This window comes from Drosophila takahashii, chromosome 3R (assembly GCF_030179915.1).
Source record: "Drosophila takahashii strain IR98-3 E-12201 chromosome 3R, DtakHiC1v2, whole genome shotgun sequence".
NCBI lineage: Eukaryota > Metazoa > Arthropoda > Insecta > Diptera > Drosophilidae > Drosophila > Drosophila takahashii.
In genome coordinates this window covers 32,286,498-32,303,484 of record NC_091681.1, presented here as the reverse complement: position 1 = coordinate 32,303,484, position 16,987 = coordinate 32,286,498, and the positions used below count along the sequence as shown (strand labels likewise).

The 16,987-nt window shown below is 42.9% G+C and overlaps 1 protein-coding gene across 1 annotated transcript; it reads right to left on the bottom strand.

Annotated features, from left to right (window-relative positions):
* Positions 1-7,100: 7,100 nt before the first annotated feature.
* Positions 7,101-7,589, bottom strand: LOC108069553 (uncharacterized). The gene is made up of 2 exons (XM_044395726.2): positions 7,432-7,589; positions 7,101-7,367 (listed from the first exon to the last, which is right to left on the bottom strand). Exons 1-2 carry the CDS (start codon positions 7,487-7,489, stop codon positions 7,180-7,182), a joined length of 246 nt encoding a protein of 81 aa, XP_044251661.1. The 5' UTR covers positions 7,490-7,589; the 3' UTR covers positions 7,101-7,179.
* Positions 7,590-16,987: the final 9,398 nt, after the last annotated feature.

Below are 16,987 nucleotides of genomic sequence, written 5' to 3'. Positions count from 1 at the left end.
CGGTTTGGTTTAGCATTGATTTCGGTTTCGGTTTCGACCCAATGTCCCAATGTTCGATGTCCAGTGGCCAACAACAAGTCGTGCTGTGGCTGCAGATTGTATATTTGTTGCCTTAGTATGGCTTTCCCATATAACATGGCCAAAACGTTGTGACTTTCTGGCTTGTTTGCGGAACAGAAAGGTGCAATAGCAATCTACCCAATAGCACAACACATCCTTGGCGAATATTTCATAAATTTATATTTGCCTGCTAAATCCCTTAACGACTGTAAGCTTTTCCGTTTGTAGGGCATGCAGAAATGGCGGCCAAAACTAATACATGCGCATATATAACGCCGACTTAGAGAGGCGTGTGTATACAGGGATATGGAAAAACGTGCAAACTTTGCATGTGTGTGTGTATTGGCATCGTGTGTCGAGTGTGAGTGTTAGCCAAGTGGCAAGTGCCAAGGAAGCTTTTTGGGTATAGAAGGCAGAGACATTTGACTTTTACGCGCAATTGAGCCTGAGAAGCCCCGGAGAATCCCTGAGCGGCAGGATAGTTTGGAGTAGCTCTTAGCAACAGATCTAGTCCTGCCATCGACGGCCCACTCAGCCGCTTACACTCAACCGCCCACCGCTTATAAATATTTATAACAGCCCACTCGACACCCACTAAATTATTAAGTTAATGTGTCGCGCTATTCAAAAAAGGTATGCCAAACGCCAGGGGGACCAATAAAATTCCTTGGCCCAAACCTCAAACTCACATCGCTGTGGTTATGAGGGAAATGTGTGTGTGTGACAATTTCACGCGTCCTTCATTCCAGGATCAAAATCGTGAATCCTGAATTCCGAACCCTGAAGCACGTGCTTGATGTTCCTGTTTCGCGTGGTGTGTGGCCAACGATTAATAAGCTCGTTAATGTTGCGCGAAATTATTGGGGAAATGGGAAAAGTTTTGCAAGTCTAAGATTTATAAATGGTCCATGTTTAGAAGTGCAATTATAAGACGGGGTAAAAGGAGGGACATATGCCCGGGATGGCAAGTTAAGCAAGTTGAAGACCATAAATCAGAGATGGGACTTATGAAGTTTCCTGAGATATCACATAGAGGGATCAAGGATGCTGGCTTGATGCTGCTGTCCCAAATGTGTCACGGGTCGTATACGCTATATTGCATGTTTTTCAACCATGAGTGTGTGTGTGGACAATACGTATATGCATTTCGGAGACCCACCTTTTCGCTACTAACATTCCCGAATGCGGTCAACGGCAGGTGCAATGTTGTCCGTCGCTCGGCTGCCTCTCAGCTTGACGTTTATTAAATTTTTCGACCAAGCCACAGGAAGCGGAAACCAAGGATCCTGCATCCTGGTTTCTCGGGGGCGGCGGTGGATGGGCTTGCACTTTATGCTCCACTGCGCGGCAACTTCAACTCTTTTAGTCTTAAAGCTTTCCCGCCCCCCTTCATCGAATGCGGTCGCTTGAGTAAACACTTGCCAAAAGAATTTCACTTCATTTTACTGTTTTCCAAGCGCTTTATTTGATTCCCACAGTTCTTTTTGGAAATATCATCATTAGGACTACACATGCGACGGGCGACGAGCGACGAGCGACGTTTGTTCAAAGCGAAACGGCTCCATTACATTACAGTTTGCATGGCCCCAATTTCTGGGGCAATTATTTGCTTTGTAGCCTGCCAAAAAGGCTGCCAGCAGCAGACAGACAAGGAGCTCCGCTTCGAGCCGCTTCTCGTCGCTTCTTGCCGCTTTTACACAATTTCCTTCCGCTTTGCTTTCGCCCGGGAAAGTATTACGATGATTTGCATAATTTTAGCGCACCTACAGCAGCCTCAAAAAAAGAAAGAAAAACAAGAAAAAAGAGGCCTAAACCACGAATCCTCCAGCGCATCCTTGTGTGTGCTTGATACTCGGGCCCTTTTTACTTGTTCGTTTTTTCGGCTCGTCTTTATCTGCTTTGCTTTCACGGCTCCTTTGTTGAGGTGTGGGCTGGTTTTAGGGGTTTTCAGGGGGTTTCAGGGGTTTTCCCCGCTGAAGGAAGGGTGGCGGTCTTGAGGGGTAGCCTACATTTTTGTAACTGATGTGCTGCGTTGGCTCTCTCTCTCTCGAATCCGCTCCTTATCTTTGTGCCTGATCGAAATTGCTTTTGTGTGGTTGCCGGGCGTCCTCCTTGCAGGCCCTATACCTTCCCCCAATACCCACCCTCATCACCATCCCCACCACCCCCACCCTCATCTACTGACTGGGCCGTGCTGCTATTGCTATTTTAATTTCAGTCATGTGTGCAGCTGCCTCTGCGACCCTCTTTCTGTGGATTCTTTTTAGGCACTTTTGCAATTTTCTGCCTGTTTTGGGCTAGATATTCATATCAGCTCTATACATATTATAGCTATTTTCCGCTATAACTGTTACTGATTGCCGCTTTGTGGCAGCATTTTTTCCTCCTCCTATACCCACATCCATTCTATCTGGGAACTGGGACTACTTCCTCTCTCGTTCCGTCGCCCCTCGATTTTTGAGCACCAATTGAGATGCAAATTGCTTTTGCCTAGAATGATTTGAAAATAATTCAGTTGGTTAGCATTTTTGCCTTTACATATTTTGCTCCTTTTTTATCTGGAATTTCTGCACTCGAATTAATTTGATTCACTGGCGATAATCTTTGGCTTTAAAGTTGGGCATTAAATTTTCAAACATGATTTTGGGCCTAAGCAACCTAGGGAAATATGCATGGCTTATATTTAGGAAAAACCGATAAAGATAATAAACTGCAGGTTGGTTTTAATATACCTTTACAAATATCGGAATACCTTGAAATTTTTGGCAAGGCATTCAAAGCTTTTTGTCAAATGTTGACCTTTGATATTTTGGCACAGCATGAAACAATGAATAATATTAATTGAATGGTGCATTTTCCTAGCATTTCGCGGGAAATAATTTTTCGACTTTGTACCAACGACCACAAAAAATCCGCCCCATTGTGCGGCAGTAAAACAATGCGCGAATTTTCCAAGGAATTTTCTTTGAGGTAGTATTTCGGGATCAGGGTTGCTGCAAATTGTTGTGTGGCCAAACAGGCGCATTTATTATCCTTTCGGACACTCACATTCGTATATAAAACGTTTTAGCGCTTGTCGCTGCCACATGGCGCTTCCATTTCCTTGTTCATTTTCATTTGCAAATATTTATTTGCACATTTCCTTCTGGCACTATTTACCCACTTCCGTTGCAAACCCGCCACACACACACACAGGGATACTAAGGGCTTTCACTTTTCACTTGCCAGAAAACTTGCTGGCAAATTGCTGACCCAGAGACTCGAATGCAGTTCTGCAGATGTGAGTGCAAAATGCGACGTTTTAGTTTTCATTTCGGTTCGGGTTTTGGGTTTTTGGGCTAAAATGCCTCCCTGCAATTTGCTAAAACCCAGCCAAAATGCCAAGCCCTTCAGGCGATCAAAAAAAAAAGAATATAAAAGGAGGCCAAAGCCAAAACACCAAGCGTTGGTTTTCATTAAATTCCTTACTTTTGTTCAACATTTAATTGATGTCCTCTAAGGGAATCTGTCAGAAAATCCCACGATTCGATTCGAGAGCTGCTCCAATTAAATGCAACTTATCGAGGCAATTGATTAATTGTCTTATGAATCTTAAGCCAGGCTGTTGAATTAAAGCAGCCCAGCCGGAAAGTCCTGTGGAGGCCAGGTTGCCAGGTTGCCTGTTGCCAATTCGCCAGGGAAATCAGTGCAACAACGGTGGGTCGTCCAGCGAAGTCCTGCGAATCCTGCCTGCAGCTGGAATCCCGACGCTGACATGCACATCATAAATGCTTAATGGCCACACACGCACTGCACTGCACAACGGCAACTGCAACTGCAACGGCAACTGCATCTGCATCCTTGGACATCCTGACATTCGACTGCAATGCAATGCAAAAATTCGAATTGCTCGCAATCGGAACGGATGTCAGGAATCGCATCGAGATAACTCCATGTGCATTGCGTGTCTGTTAAATTAATAAATAATTGCTCGTTCAATTTCCCGCTGGCTGTCCTCCATCTGTGCCGGACTTCGCTTTTCTTCGTTGTCCTGCGAAACAGAAACATTGGCCATTCGCCATTCGCATTGGTTTTTCCTCGGTTTTACCTGGTTTTCCTATGCAGCTTTTTCGCGCACACCTGTCCGCAGTTGAGCCAGATTAATTGCCTATTTACCTCTCTCTTTCGGCCCCCGAATAAAATCCATCTGCTGCGTGGCTTTGCCTTTGTTTAATGATAAGCCGTGGCCGAAAATCTCTGACACTGACATGCTAATTAATAAATTATTTTGCAACAAATTAATTAGATCGTTGCGGCTGGTGAAAGTGATTGGTCATGTTGCGGCAAGTCGAAAAGAGCTGGAATTTTGGAACTGGGAATTAATTGAAGTGATGGGGTGAATGCTCCGCTGATTGATGGGTGTCTGAGTTGAGGGACTTTAAACTTTTAGGGAAATATAAAACATTTATTAGTCATTTATTAAAGCATAAAGTGGATGAAAATAATAATTATTTATAGTTTGATCCTTTTTCCCTCCTCTAACTGATTACTTTTGACCCATCGACCCATCCTTGGTCCTAGTTTTCTTGGCTTTTGTCCTGGCACGCACAGACCCCTGAGTCGTCGCCTGTCATCATTAAAATAATTTATCTTACCTGAATCTAGTTTAGTGAGTCTCGTTGCTTTCCTTTTTTTGCTGACCCATATCTAATTTAATAATAAATATTTTAATTAAAGGCCAATGCTTTTATCGCATGCTCAAGCTTTTGAGTTAATTAAAATGGTTGCTGCTGTTGTTTTTCTGCGTTTATTTGTTTTTGGGCAAAATAGTTGTTAAAGTTTTATGACAGCCGCATAAAATATGAATTCCGTCTGCTTTCAATTACAAAAGCAGAGCAGAAAAAACAAAGCAATTTCTGTTTAAATATCGTTTATTACTTTGCGCTCAACCATTAATTAAGGGCAAATGCCTGGCGATTATTGCGTGCCGGGCAGCAGGGCAACCTGCCGCACCCGTGACCAGGCGACCGCCCACCTGCCACTCCCCCTGACCCCTGACCCCCTTGGACCAACATCTGGCATCTTGGCGAAGGGCAAATGAATGCGGAGACAATTAATTGTTGCGCTGTGTGTTCAGTTCGCGCTTTCAACATTTCATCTGCAGTTGTCAGTTACTTTTGTCGTAAGCCTCAGTCTGAAATTCCGCTCCCAACCCCCCTCCTCTCAAAGCCCCTTCTCGAGGCCCCTCATCCCCATCATCATCCCACTGCAGCGCGCTTATGATAAATGAGTTGTTTTCACAATGCGGTGGCAGAGTCCGCCGCCTTTGTGTGTGCAGCGAGCATTTAATCCTTTGGGCTTCAAGGCATTTCAAGCGGCCATTCATTTAGTTTCCATTCCCAATGCAGGAGCCACTTAGCGCGATACCCTCGGCAATGGGCATAATGAGCACCCGGTGACCAAGCCCGTTTTTGAGCCCCAGTCTGCATCCTGCACTCACAGAAAGCAGGATAATTACAGCTTTCGAGGGCTTTTATTTAAGGCACTTTTGATAATTTACTTGAATTTTTATAAAAATTGAATAAAGATTTATTTCAGACATTTTTAAATATTTTTCATTATATTTTAAACTTAAATTAAAATTGTTTTACTATTTATATCTCTTTTAATCATGTGTAATTTAAACTTGTTAACTGTTTATCCAAAATTAAAAAATGTCTAAATTTTTTAGTGATGTTTTTCTTAGATAGGATAAGCATTAAATAAACATTCTTTATCCAATAATGTTTCCTCCGTCCAATCAACGAGTTGGCTTTTAAATTTACCCATAACTTTGGCCACATAGTATCTCCTTCAATTCAAGTTTTAACTATATTTCTTCAAGTGTGAGTGGTTAGTCTGCCACTGGCGTAAATAGAGTCGCTTTAAAGCGATCCACAGCCGAACAGGAAAAGTTTGCTTGGCCAAGTTCGCGCTCGTTGCCCAAGTGGTGGGTGGTTTGGATGGATGGGAATGTTGCAACTGGCAACTTGGAACTTGCATGTGCTGGCACATTCAGGGAAAGTTTACCACTTCGGCTTTGGCCAGTTTGGAGCACACCTGGGTGCTGCATAAAGCACATGGCCATATATTTATTTAATACTGCAAAAGAAGCCCCTCAACTTTTCCCTGCACTTGGCCAATTAATGTGTCAAGGGCCGGCATACGATAATGATACGAGGATGTGATGATGATGGGTCGGTTGGGAAAAGTGATTGGAATTATTCGAGTATACCAACCCCCACTCTGTGCATATTCGATTAACCAAATCCCGGCGGAAGCGCGTGCCACAACTTTTGTAATTTATTATTTTGCTTATTTTGTCAACAGAACTTACAAATCCCTGCCCCCGGACGATTGGCGGCCTGACAAGCCGCCGCAATGCGACCAAATCACAATCACATATAAATTATTGCGTCAAATTGAAGCTGCTGCTGGCCGACCCGAAAGCCGATTTAAAACTTGACACACTGTGACAGATATACACATGTGTATTTATCGCACGCGGGCCAGGTCGAATCGCAATCCAGCACATAAGCCGATGGCATTAAATATTTTATTTTATTTTTCTGTTCTTTTTTTAACTTACCGAAAAGAGTCTGCCTTGTTTTGCCCCCACGGAAATCCCGAAAGTAAGCTAAAAGTGTGTTCTCGGCTTCCATGGTATCCGCTCTATCGAATAAGTCCCCGATAAGTCCCCACAAGAGCTTTTACAATCATAAAACTCTCTGAGCTATGATAATTTCGTGAAAAGTTTCTTAGGATGATGTGAAAACAATCATACAAAAGTTTTTTAAGTTTTGTAACACTCATTTTTATACGGAACATTTTATTTAGTTGATTTCTTCATTATTTTTCATCATTAAAGATTAATTATAAAACCATCATAACAGAAAGAATTTTGTATATCTAAATTATGATTTATGAATTACATATTTAAATTATTTTAATAATGCTGCTATTGTATTGTGTATATTTTACGATTTTTATTTAGTTAAACCACAAATAAAAAAGGCACACAATTTTACTTGATATTTTTTGGATATGTCCCTGAATCCTGCGAGCGTCTGGATAGTCGTAAACTTGGCACATTACACTCTACTACCAGGGAGGCAACAGTTTGATGGGTGAAAAGGTCCGTCCTTCAGCACGAGTCCAATGCACGACCAGTTCCGCATCGTTCTTTTGCTCGAGGAACTGCAACGGATTCTTCGGCTCAACAGGTTGCTCCCTCGGTTGTTTCTTGATGGCAACGCCACATTTACCTTTGGGATCCAATTTTGACTTGCCTGTACATGGCATACATGCTACATGCTATATATATATACTAAACCAACAGCTGGAGGAACTTACGCAGACATGACTGCTTGGCTGGTTCAAATCCGTAGTTTTCAAGTACTCGACGAGGCATTTTGTTTAACCGAAATCAAGGCACATATACCTAACAAATATTTATACACTTTTACACAACCTACTACCAAGTGACACGTAAGTCGCAGCAAATCGTTTTGCCTTTGATACAAGCATGTGAATAATCCCTCAATTGTTGTGGGGATCATGACGCGTTTAAGGGATGGAGGTATATACACATCACCCAACCGCAGTGTTGTCATCGTTCCGCTGATAAATCTAAAGAGATTTGTTGCGCATCCATCAAAGTGAGCATTCTTATTATTCAAAGTACTTACACTTGCGACTGAGCGTTTCGGGCAAGTGCGTGTCCTGTTTGCTGCTTCAGCTCCTGCTTCTCCTGATATTCTCCTGATTCTGATATGTTAAGGAGCCAAAGCAACAGTGGCAAAATCCAAGAAGCACAGATAAAAAGTAAGCGCCACAAATAGCACACTCACACACACAAAATCCATTAACTAAAGTGTCAATTTAGTGACAGAGATAAAACGTCACACGCACAAAGACTTGGACTTGGACAAACACAGACACATACGCATATGTCCTTGCCGTTGGGCGGAGAAAGAAAACAAAACGAAGGGCGGGGGATGGGAGAAAATGGGGGACAGGAGAATGTCAGTGGAACTGCCTTGCCTTGGCAAATAGCATAGCACAATGAATGACAGCACTTTGTATTTTTCCACGTTTTTTTCCCTCTGTATTTCCATTCCATTCGCCTCCTTTGCTCCTTTGGCTGTTGCGTGCTTTCTTCTTTATTTGTTTGCTCATGTCAAAAGATCTTGGGATAAAGTTATCGTTATCGGTTTTTTGCCATTGTCTGCATTTGCTTGGCTAGGTCAAATCACCTGTTACGTGTCACATTCCCTTGTCTGCCTTGCGTTACGCATACGCCGCATGGTCCGTCGGTCTCTTAATAAGCGATTGCAAGTTTTCAATGGGCGATTGAACAAAAAAAGTGGCAGGCTAATTGTACAAAAAACAAGAACGAACACACAGATTGGAATCACTTTTTGTTTGGCTACGCAAGAAAGAAATTGTGGCCTAACTTTAGAAAATCCTGTTTTATTGTTTAACTAAAAATAAAGCAAAATAAGTTGAATATTTTCATATTTATTGCTCTGATATTGCTGAAATGTTCTATTACTTCGATAAAACACATTTTTGAAAATCTTGAATCCCAAAAAGTCCCCATTTTGTAGACTAGTGTAAGATGCCAAATACGAAACACTGGTTTTACAAGGAGCCCAAAAAGGGTTGCGAAAACAGAAGAAAACCGAAAAGTGAAATACGCTCAAAGACGAACCGCAAGTGAAAATTGTTTTTTTTTTCGTTTGTTTTTTTTCCCCCGCTTTTTTTCTGGCACTGACGCTTCCTTTGGGCCAATTGTCTTGCAGGCATTTCGTATGCGCCACGCAATACCGCAAAGCGCCACAAAGTGCAAGTCAATATAAGATCCTGCTTATCCCCGCTCCTCTCAATCCATTGGCTGCCAATCGAGAATGCGGTGCGTGCTCGAAAAATTTCCAAAAAACTAAAATTTCCACGACTAAGCAAACATCGGCACATCGGAATATACACACATAAGCAGGGGCCACTGAAAATGTTTCGATGATGGCAACGAGTGGCAAGCATTTGCTTTTATGCAAAGTACGGCAAATTGTATAAGCTGCATTGAAATTCAAGAGCAGACCCAGACCCACTGATAAATGACAAGCTCGTGCAAATGCAGCTCCATCTTGGTGGCACTCGATCCATTCCATTCCATTCCATTCCGTTCGTTCGCCGTTGAATTGGAGACACAGCATGAGTGCCATAACGATGCCACCTTGTGTGGCAGCAAAAAGCGAAAGAAAAGAACAAAAAATAGATAAACTGAAACAGAGGCGTGTAAATTGAGAGGAATTGCCCGACACGTTTTAATTATTGGCCCGGGCGGTACAGCCCTTTGGGGGCCGAGCACTTCATTAGGCCTCTGGCGCGGCTCTAAGTAAGACACGCATATTTTTCATACTTTACAAAATCCACAAGCGGCGCGAAGCTCAATTATTCAAAACAGCTGCACGGCCCGCACCCGAAAAAAGAAAGATAAAAGGTTTTTGGTGGTGGCCACGACTGAAAGATACCCTGTAGAGATTAAGGTGGGATAACTTAAAAAGAAATGGTAAATAAAAAGATTATTTGTAAAAAAAAATGTTGGTAAATTAACTTACATTTTTAATCTGATTTATGCAGTGGCGGATACAGGATACATACTTTTTGAATACCCGATTTCCTTCAATTTATTACGCGAGGAATATAAGATTTATTTATTTATTTTGATAGTGATAAGATATCATTTAGGCTAATTTGCATTTCAGTTCCTAAATTATTTCTGCTTTTTATAGCTTTTATAATTATAAAAACCTTTGAATAGACTATCTTATCTTTCAAATCTAAATTTACCCGAATGCAATATACCCCTTTGTCGACGATAACCGGGTACGCATGGGATGGAGATAGGGCGAGTGGGTAGTGGGTGGCCTAGACACGGGTACTCCCTTACACGACATTGACTAATGTTGATATGTCGTCGTTTTTTGTTGTCGGTTTTTTCCCAGCCTTGGCCTGATGGTTTATTTTTGATGTGTGTGCAGTTGAGCTTTGGCGACGTGCGTCTCCGGCGCCGAAGGATGTTCGGAAGCTGGGATACTGGGGATGCTGGGGATACTTGGCGATACTTGGGGATACTGTGGATGTGGATGTGGATACCGGGGATACTCGGATTCTCAGACTCTCGGATACGGGCATACTCGGGTGGTCGTCCCTTTTGTAGCAATTGCTGTCGTTGCTGCTGCCAATTTGCTGCTGTGCGTTTTGTCCTGTGACAGGAAGCGTAGGCTTCTATTGCGCCTGTGGATGTGTATATGGATGTGGATGTGTCCTTCGTACGCCGAGTGGGCGGTTGTGGGTGGTGTGGGTGGTGTAGGTGGTTGCGTTCTGACGTGACACATGGTTGTAAAGGATTTTCTTTGATGATGTTATCGTTAATGGTGCATGGTCGCAGCTTAGCTCAACTTCGCTTCAGTTCGGCTCGATTTCGCATCAGTTTCAGCTTCATCTACACAGCTCGACATTGGCAGATCGTTAGTGAACTTTTGGCGAAACGTCTACTCTTTGAATAATGATGTTGAACAGCCAGCAAACACCCACTCTGCTAAAGAAGTCTTTAAAAGGCCGCTCTGCCTACCTAATACATCCCACAGGATTTGGGATTCAGGATTCTATTCAAAACAAAACGAAACGAAACAACAAAGCAATACATTTTAATTAGCCACCCGGGCCCAAGGACCTGGAGACTTGGACTCGGTGCTAATTCAACTGGCTGACCGACCATTGCCAAGCAAATAAGCTTGGCGGCTTGTTGTTATGTCATGTTTTCGGTTGGCGGCTTTGTCACAAGAGTGTCGTAGTTGTTATTGTTAATTACCTGGTACGGTGGTGGACGTGGGATAAGAAGGTAGCCAGTGGACCTCCAACCTGGAATGCTAATTAAAATTGAAGGGCCACCCAGCCAAACCCCCCTGCCTATTTGCCTTGGCAAGTTATTTGGCTAAGCCCGAGAGTCGAGAGACGGGATCTTAATTCTCGAGACTCGAAACCAACTGATTGCCAGCCAGCCGGAACAGAATGCACTCAGCTCGGCCATAATGCAGCACTTAATGTCTTATTTAATTTAACCACACAACATAAATTCATCATGAAATGAGGCTGGAATTCAATTTCCTGCTGGAATGTGCAATGTGCACAGCCGAGGAGTGTGTGCATTAAAATTCTTATTAAATGATATGCACTGGCCGCAGACATTTGCTTCTCCTTAACAACCATGTTTGGCCACAATAATGCAGAGCACATGGCAACATTAAAATATGAGGCTCCAGCTTCTACCAGCTGGAAGCCACAAAAACCTATGTTGACCGCACATTAATTAACTTGGGGTGTACGAGATATATTCGGACAGAGGCTGCTTGCCCCAAAATATATATAACACGTTTGCTTTCGGAGGTTCAGGGGGTGCGTGTGCATAAATCATTTTTGAATTGGCAGCAATGCACCTCAAATTTGCAATGCAATCCATTACGAACTCTCTCGATAGGTGTAAACTTATTGGGTTGATGGCGTAATTTATATGCCCAACGTGGCCCCGCCCCTTTGCTGTTTTCCCAGCTAATTAGGAAGAGGGAGAGGGGGTGGGGTACAAAAAGAAAATTGAGGTACAAAATTGTTTCAACTGCAGTTTGGCTGTCTAGTCAATTAGCTCAAGCGTTCGGTTAATGCGAAACTTGGCTGGTTAAATGGAAATTGCGAGGCCTGTTCAACAATTCGCAGTCGTGTTTAGCATTGCTGTCATTGCAGTTGTAGTTGTTGCTGCTGTAGTTGCATGTAGCCTAAACAAGCGGACTGCACAAATAACAATTTCGGTTTAACATTTTACATGCATGCATAAGGAAGGACTCTCTCTGGGGGGGAAGAGGGGTTGAAGTCCTCCACTATCCTTTAACAGCGAATATCGTAAACATTTCTCTTAGCTGGTTTAGAACACCCCAAAAGCTTTCGCTTTCGCTCTCTTTCTTTTTATCCTTCGTTGTCCTTCGTGTTTCGTGTCCTGTCGAACCATGGCCGATTGCCAGGACAACGACAGTTCAGTTGCCTTTTGGCACTCAGCGGCTTTGCTCTCGAGCGTTTACCAGGAAATTATGCCAGGACTTAATGCGTAAACTATGTAGTTTATTAGTTCAGCATGGCCCGTGGGCCAAGCGGAGATTCTGATTCCGGATTCACCCTTGTAGTTTCAGCTGTTGCTAAACATCCATCTTGCCAGCTGTAGTTACACTTCTCTACTTTCCCCCTTTTCTTCTTGCAGAGATGAACTGATTCTGATTTTATTCCGCAACCCAAAACACGTGACAAAATGTTGGCCACCCGCTGGCTGTTCTGTTCGTTCTCTTGTTAAGTTTTATGATATTTTGCTTATAAATAATGAATGCATATCGCTCGGCTGCAGGACTCGCAGGACTCCTTGGTGTCTGCTGAGCAGGGGTCACGTTCATTGCAGACGTTTCACACCAATTACTCGCAATTTGCATACAACAGAACCGCATGCAAATGACACAATGCAAAGTTATCCACGTCCTGTTCCCGGTTACCCAGTTTTCAACTCCCTTATTCCAGGTTCCCTGCTTTCTGCTCCCTGTTCGCCATTTGCATTGGCCATGCATCTCAAATGTAATCAACGAAAGCCGAAACCAAAGCAAACTTTGCTCCCTAACCGCCAACCAGGCAGTCGGCAGTCAGTCTGCCGTTGACTCTATTAAGTAATGAATTAAGATGCGAATCGAGATCAATTGTTCGAAAACGCCACAGCGTCGAGTTTCGGGAATGGCTGCAAAAATGCATTCGGCAAATTGCAAAAGTTTCCACTTTTCATTGGTTTTGCATTGGAGTTAGATAGAGAGAGTGGGGGAGAAAGTTCCGGTCGCACTTATAAATTAATGATTTCCCTACCGAAAAACTTTCTGCCAGTGTCAGTTGTGTCGATTTGCCAGCCAGCAGGACTCTCTGACGTACGTAGCTCCTGGCAATCCTGGCTATTCTTGCTATTCTGGCTGTCTGACAAGTAATCAATGCCGCAGTTCCTTGAATGCCAATGTCCAATGCTTAATGAGGTTTAATTTGAGTCGCCCCCGTTAGTCGCGTTTAATTAACAGCCGCATCATATGCGAACGGGGCGTATAAGTAACTTGTCTTGGGGCCACCCTGTCGTATGCGTGACGTGTCATTAGCCAGCCTATAAATACAAATGGATGACATGGCCCCGTCCCAGGCCCCAAATTAATTTGTCGAGCTCCCGAATCGGTTTTGGTGTAAGTGGCGTTTCAATTTCACTTGAATAATTTATAAAGGCGAATCGCTAATTGGCCAAGCCGGAACCATATGCGTGCGATGTCATAAGCCCAGGCTTCGTTCAACAAGTGCCAAATGAAATTTGCCGCCGATTTTGCTTGGCGTCGCCTTGTTTGCAAAATAAACATGCGAAAAAATTGTTGTGCTGTAAACAAGCAGATAAGCCGTTGGTATAAAACCCACATACATCGACTGTGTGTATAATTTAGAATGCAAATGCGAATTGGCATCGACAGAGGGATACTTAGTAGGGAGTAGGAAAAATGTAAGGCGATATCGAGCTTAAGTAGGTATATATAAACCCTTACACTTTTTACTAACAGTATAATAAAGTTCGGTATTATTTCAACAAAGAAAATTAAAAATTGTACTATAAAACGGTTTCCCTTTTTTGGCAGGTTGACAGCACAGCAAAAACTATTTGACATAAAAATCTAAAAACAAAAAACGAAATTCGGATATAAATCATATAAAAAAACAATGCACCCAAACTCTTGCCAAATCCATACTACCCCACATAACGCAGGGTATCGTATGGGTCTCGGGATCATTTGCATACACGATATGGCGCAAAGGCTGAAAAGGAGGAGGAGGTGGTAGTAACTTGCTGTTTGCCGACGCAAAGTCGATTGCCGATATATACCAAATTGACGTTTAGTATAATAAATTGTATGCCATGCCTCACATTGTCCTCATCGAGCTTGTTTTGTTGCGGATCCTGAATCGCTGGGATGTGAACCCCGGGATGAGCTGAGCAGCAGTTGCCATTTCGTATTGTAAATTATATTAAATATGCAAGACAATGCTTTCATATAAATCCTCTAAATGAATTTCAAGCACGCAAACACACGCGCCACTGAGCTCAGAGATACTCACCCACACTGGGGCATGTGTATAAGTGGATACTCTTGTTGTGCCAGTGCCACAACAAAAAAAAATCCAAACATATATAAATACATATATATAGAGAAGGCGAATCCTGAGCAATTTTCTCCGCTGTTTTGCACGCGCGTCGCACAAAAAACTTTCGAGCTGTTTATTGGAAATTAGTTAAAGCACCCCCCAGGATACGACGAGTCCTGCGTGTCCCATTGCCCAGGGCTAGTTAAGCTGCTTCGGAGCTGCTGCTCAGTGCTCAGTGGCTTAATTTCTAGCGGGCTCGTAAATCTCGGCAAAATGCTGCAGACTGTGTTTAAAGAATTACAAACCCCGATCACGTTCTGCAGCGAAGAAAGTTTCGACTTCCTATAAACACTTGAGATGCTTTGTATTGTGTCGTAAACGGAAATGGGAAACAATTGCATAAGCGTTTTGGGTTGGATGAAGGGGGGTTTGGGTGCCTTGATTCCTCGATTGATGCGCTTAGCAGTTTGTGCGAAATGCACACGTCGCCAAGGTGAACTGCACTACGAGGCGTATACTTAACCCGCAACCCCCAACCCCCGACCCCACTTAACCCACTGGCAGCAGGCATTCCGTTTCTCATCGACTGGGCTTAACCCGACATGGCATGGCCCATTTGTGGCTGCTCTTGCTCTTTGGCACGCTGTCGCTTTGAATGCTTTACGCTCGATTGAGTATTTATTTGATTTCTCATTTGTGTCTGCCAGTTGACTATTTCTTTTTTCCCCGCTCGATTTTCTCGGCTTTTCTCTCCATTTCTTGGCTCCTTCGTGTCGCATTGCCTGGAGGGGCTTTCCCACTCTGTAATTCAAGTTCTGTGGCCAAAAGTTAGCCACAGTTGATTGGTTAGACAAGGCTTTTTGTTCCACCGAACTTCGATGGCTGTTTCTGTTGGCTTGTCTGGCTTATTTTTCAAGAATCGGACAGCAGTTAATGAAACTTCTGCCATGTTACACAGGAAAGTGCATTAAAGGCATCGGTCGGCAATTGCAGAATCAGGGGTAAATTGTCGGTGGCATGTTTCCATTTTGCACCCCCGCACGCTCACACATTTATTTTTTCCACACATATATTTCTTTCGTAAGCGAGTGGAATATATATGACCTGCCATTTGTTGCTGTGCTCTGCCTGTTGTTGAATGCACTAAATATTTTTTCACTTGATATAGTGGAGCAATATTGCGCATACGCCGCGTGGCCATAAAATACTCACCAAAAACCTGCCGACAAAACGTAGCAGCATCAAGAGACAATGTAGCAGGCCAATCCATGATGATGATGATGATGTTGTTCAGGGGCTAACAACTTTAGCATACTTTATGCTCCGCGGCAATATCGCTTTAATCGGAACACGTGTCCCGGCTGCCAATGGAAACGGCCAATAGCCAATGGGTAATTGCTATCGTCGCAAAAGAGGGAAAATACCGATATAAGATTATCGTGGCCATCGCTCTTCATTCCGCGCTTCACTTTTCAGCACGGTTTAATGTTCCGGTGCCGGCAGCTGAATTCAATTCACTTTGATTGGCCAACGACCAAACGATTGCTCCGGCTTCACAGCTCGACGTTTTTAAGTGGCCCTAAAATCAGAAGATAGCGATAATTATGCCGTGAAAGTTTGAAAGCTTATCTCCGTGAAAGTTTGCCCTGTTCCCGATCTGTCAACGGCTGAAGTTTGGTCCTTAAAAGCGTTTCGCCTGACAACCTGGGGATCCAACTGCGATCTGGCATATTAAAAATGAGAAAAACTGCCTGCTGCCAGTGCAATATGCCACTCGAGATGTGTGACAGTCGACATGCCAACAGGCTGTCATCTCCTGAGCGATTTCTGCACAGACGTCTCTACTGTGGCCAACCATTGACGCTGATTTGCAGCAGTCACTCACCCGGAGGTTGAGTTGAAAGACCACTTTATTTTGGCCAACCAACAAAAAAACAGTACATTTTCCGGACTTCAAATTATAGATTCCCTTTTAAAATTTTAATAAAAATGAAGCAGATTTTTTGTAAGCAATTAAAATGCCAGCATTTCAATTTGATAGAATTAAAAGAGGCTTTCCGGTTGCCGCATTTTATTTCGCCCACAGAATAAAACATTTGTACCTTTTAAAAATGCATTCGGCAGATTTACTGGTTGATTTCATCGAAGTGGAGTTCTTTTTTTCGCAAATGCACAGGCGTGGTAAAAATCATAGAGTTATTTTCTTTTATTTACCGAACGGTTTTGTCTTAGAAAAATAATACTTTAATTGTAAGATTATATTTTGTAAATTCTCAATTAACATTTGTATAATTTTTTGGATTTTTTTTAATTACCCAACAATTTTTCTTTTTTCTTTTTTCTTTAAATTTTTAAGCTTATATTTTGTGGAATATCAATTAACTGTGGTATATTTATTTTTTTCCCAGCTTTCTCATGTTTGCACTTATTACTTTTTGATATCTGTATGCACTAAATGTAACTACTAGGCCAGAGTTCATTGCTTTTGAATGTGCAGCTGTTTCTGTTTCTGTGAACCGTTCTCATTAGACTAACATGGGTTTTTCGGCAAAGTTGGCGCATCCAACGTAATCACACAAAACCCCACAAATGTCAAACAAATCTGACAAATTACTCGAGGCGCAGCTGGATGGCACGCACAAATTTATATATTTTA

Coding starts and splice junctions, on each gene's coding strand:
- LOC108069553 (XM_044395726.2), bottom strand. CDS start 7,489: ATGCCTCGTCGAGTACTTGAAAACTACGGATTTGAACCAGCCAAGCAG. Junction 7,368..7,431: donor AGCCAAGCAGTCATGTCTGC/GTAAGTTCCTCC, acceptor TGCCATGTACAG/GCAAGTCAAAATTGGATCCC.